The 3,109-nt window shown below is 34.3% G+C and overlaps 1 protein-coding gene across 1 annotated transcript in view; it reads right to left on the reverse strand.

The window, feature by feature from the left end:
• Nucleotides 1-3,109, reverse strand: part of LOC109474041 (paramyosin-like) — an 11,253-nt gene that overhangs the window by 3,637 nt on the left and 4,507 nt on the right. Inside the window, exons 10-13 of the mRNA XM_019774257.1 lie at nt 2,917-2,988; nt 2,709-2,786; nt 2,262-2,333; nt 1,519-1,579 (exon numbers count right to left, since the gene is read on the reverse strand). Coding sequence (XP_019629816.1) covers nt 1,519-1,579; nt 2,262-2,333; nt 2,709-2,786; nt 2,917-2,988 — 283 coding nt within the window. The remainder of the gene's footprint in view (nt 1-1,518; nt 1,580-2,261; nt 2,334-2,708; nt 2,787-2,916; nt 2,989-3,109) is intronic.

Here is a 3,109-nt window from a genome sequence, read left to right on the forward strand (position 1 = left end):
CCCCCCTAAGAACTCGCGAACGGTATGTCGTATGACCACCAAATTTTCAGAGAATGGTGTACTAGTGAAAATTTATCATATCTACAATTTTTATGTCGTTATGACGTAATATGACGTCATTATGACGTCATTAATGTGATTTTATTGGCCAAAACCGTCTAAATAGGTTTTTCCCTGAAAACCTCCCTGGTATACAACATAACTTTACCAAAAGTGTTTATGACAGAATATTAGTGTACTAAGTCTTATGTTGCCCATAGCAACACCTGGTGACGTCATAAAATGACGTCATGCATATTTAAGATATCCGCCATCTTGGATCATCAATCTTGAATTTTCAAAAATAGTTTTTTTTTCGTGATAAAGCCTAAAATACATTGTAAACATACTAAACACCTTCATTCAAACCTTTTTCGTAAAAAGAAATGGAAGTTTTGATGAAATTTTAATGAAAATAACCCGTATATACCTGTTCTAATGATATGGTCCGCCATCTTGGATTTTGGCCAATGACGTCATCAAATTAGCATAAATTATGCATATTTAATGATAAAATTTACATAAAATTATATGGGATGTTATTAATATTAGAAACCATGAGTAACTTGACATGAAACTCATAAAATTCTATTGTTGAAACAAAAAGTACTAAATTTAGCAAAAAATGCCTGTCAGAAACCCGTTGCCATGGCAACACAAAAATTATTATCTTATTCCAATGATAGAGAATTGTTGCCAACAATATTTTAGGAAAAGTCACCAAGTTTGGTCGTTCTACGGCTAGCCGTTCAGACGCTAGGTGACATCAAAGTTGGCGCGGGCACTTTTAGCCCCCCCCCGGTCTAGGTAGGGTTAAGATGCGCAAAGTTAAACCTGTACAAGTTTATACTATGGATGTACCGAGTTACCACATTTGTATTACTGTTATTTTTTATTGTACATAGAACTTGATCACCATGTACTTGTAGCTGGGCATAAGTGCAATGAATGTCATTCATGTTATGCATTCATTCATTCATTAACTCATTCATCTTTCATCCATTCTTCATCGTATAGTCTCTATTCCTCCATTGGGAGAGCATTAGATTGCATATGTTTACAATGAAACAACCTTTTCTCTGTTACAATTTAGATAGATAGGCTTTTCCCTTTGTACTGTTATTGCGTGCATCATTATTTTCTGCTATTTCAATTGACGATAGCTTAGAAGCTACTGTCTGTTGAAATCTCTAATTCTCTAAGCAACACAGCTCTCTACCTTTCAAATGAGTTTTTCACTCTCAACTCTGTCGAGACTGCATTGTACCCACTGTACTGTAGCCACCGCTATCTGCTGTCTCCTTCCCACATTTCTAATGTAAATACAAGCTTCCCAGTTCTCCACAGGCATAACTTCTGTCCAGACTTCATTCACTGCACTTAAGTCATTCATTCATTTATTCATTTTATATATATCTTACACATTCTTATCTATCAGTCTGCCCTTACCATTCTTACATATTTTTTAATGTTACAAACCTTCTGTAGCTCCTGAATAAAGGGCCTTGGGTCAATCAGAGAATGCCTGGCCTCATTTAATCTGTCAAAGATAAAAATAACACATAATTATTTTAGAAAGTTTATATTTGAAAAGCAAATGCATATTATTACATAATGTTTTACTTTGACATGGTCTAGACTAACAAACTAGTGCTCTGTTTATTCCCCCTTTTAAAAAAAAGTTTTATGGTGACCAGCCTGTCACCATGGGAACAGCCGTCAGGTGCAGGTCATTAACCTTATTTGTTCAGAACAGAAGAAGAAGAAACAGAGCAAAAACAATTTGTTTCCCTTTGCGAAGATACATGTAAACATCATAAACCGACAATTTAGATAGAAAAGACTTACCATCAATTCTGTAAGTTATTCATACCTAGCTCCATACTGTTGAAACATACATCGCTTAACCTATTGCTAAGGCTACACCAATTCAATTTGTCGGTTCTCAAATTTTTTCAGAAAAGATGTGAAGTGACAGGGAGAAAAAAATAGAAATAATAAAAAAACAGGTCTAGGCATCCTATTATAGCCCCAAATGCTACGATAGAAGCTATGAAGTCAACACAAAACGCTTGTTTAAAAAAAATAAATAAAAAATCTTAAGAAACTTTTAAAATCTTTTAAAAAGTTTTATATTTTAAGTATTTAAAAACCGTTAATATATTGTACCTTTTCATGCCTAAAAAGGGCTTTGTTAAAGGTTTGAAATAAATATAACTCACTCTTTCTTTTCTGTTTCCAGAACTGCTACACGAGCCTTTAAGGACTGGATTTCCTCATCTTTCTGTGACATCCTGTTGTGGTACAAAGAATGGATTTGTTATTAAATGTGCTTTATTACAATCGTTCTGAATCTCTCTTTTGAATGACAAAAGTGTGACCTGCTTATAGCTGTTATTTATTTTAACAACAAAAAAACAATAATCTTATTGATCTTTCTCTTATGTAACCCTTATCAGAATTATTAAAAACTTTATTTAAATTAACCTGACATTCCACAGTGTGAGTGAGTGATATGGTAAACTGTGGAGTAACCGAGTGCACAAATGAAAGGGCAATTGTTGGAGTGAGAAGGTGAGGGTGAGTAAGAACCAAGTGAATGAATGATTGATGAGTAAGAGTCATTGCTTAATTGTGTGATGAGTTTCATCATGAACCATACAACTCACTGGTGTTGTGTGTTTGCCGCCTGATGTACAAGGCGGTTCTCCAGGTCTTTGATCTTATCCTGTGCCTCAGTTCTCTCCCTGTCATTATATTATCCAAAGAAGATACTGTTAGAATGAGTGATCATTTTTGAATTCTTTAATCAAATCCCTAAAAGTAAAAGTAAGTGTTGTGGTAAAGGTTTGAAATAAAGATACAAAGTAAACTCACCCTTTCCTTTCTGTTTCCAGAACAGCTACACAGGCCTTTAGGGACTGGATTTCCTCATCTTTCTGTGAAATCCTGTAGTGGTACAAAGAATGGACTTGTTATAAAATGTGTTTTATTACAATGGTTCTCAATCTCCCTTTTGGATGGAAACAGTGTGCCTGCTCATAGCTGTATTATTTAAATTAAAATTAAG

Source organism: Branchiostoma belcheri, unplaced genomic scaffold, assembly GCF_001625305.1.
Source record: "Branchiostoma belcheri isolate BF01 breed outbred unplaced genomic scaffold, Haploidv18h27 scaffold101, whole genome shotgun sequence".
In the NCBI taxonomy this organism is placed as follows: domain Eukaryota; kingdom Metazoa; phylum Chordata; class Leptocardii; order Amphioxiformes; family Branchiostomatidae; genus Branchiostoma; species Branchiostoma belcheri.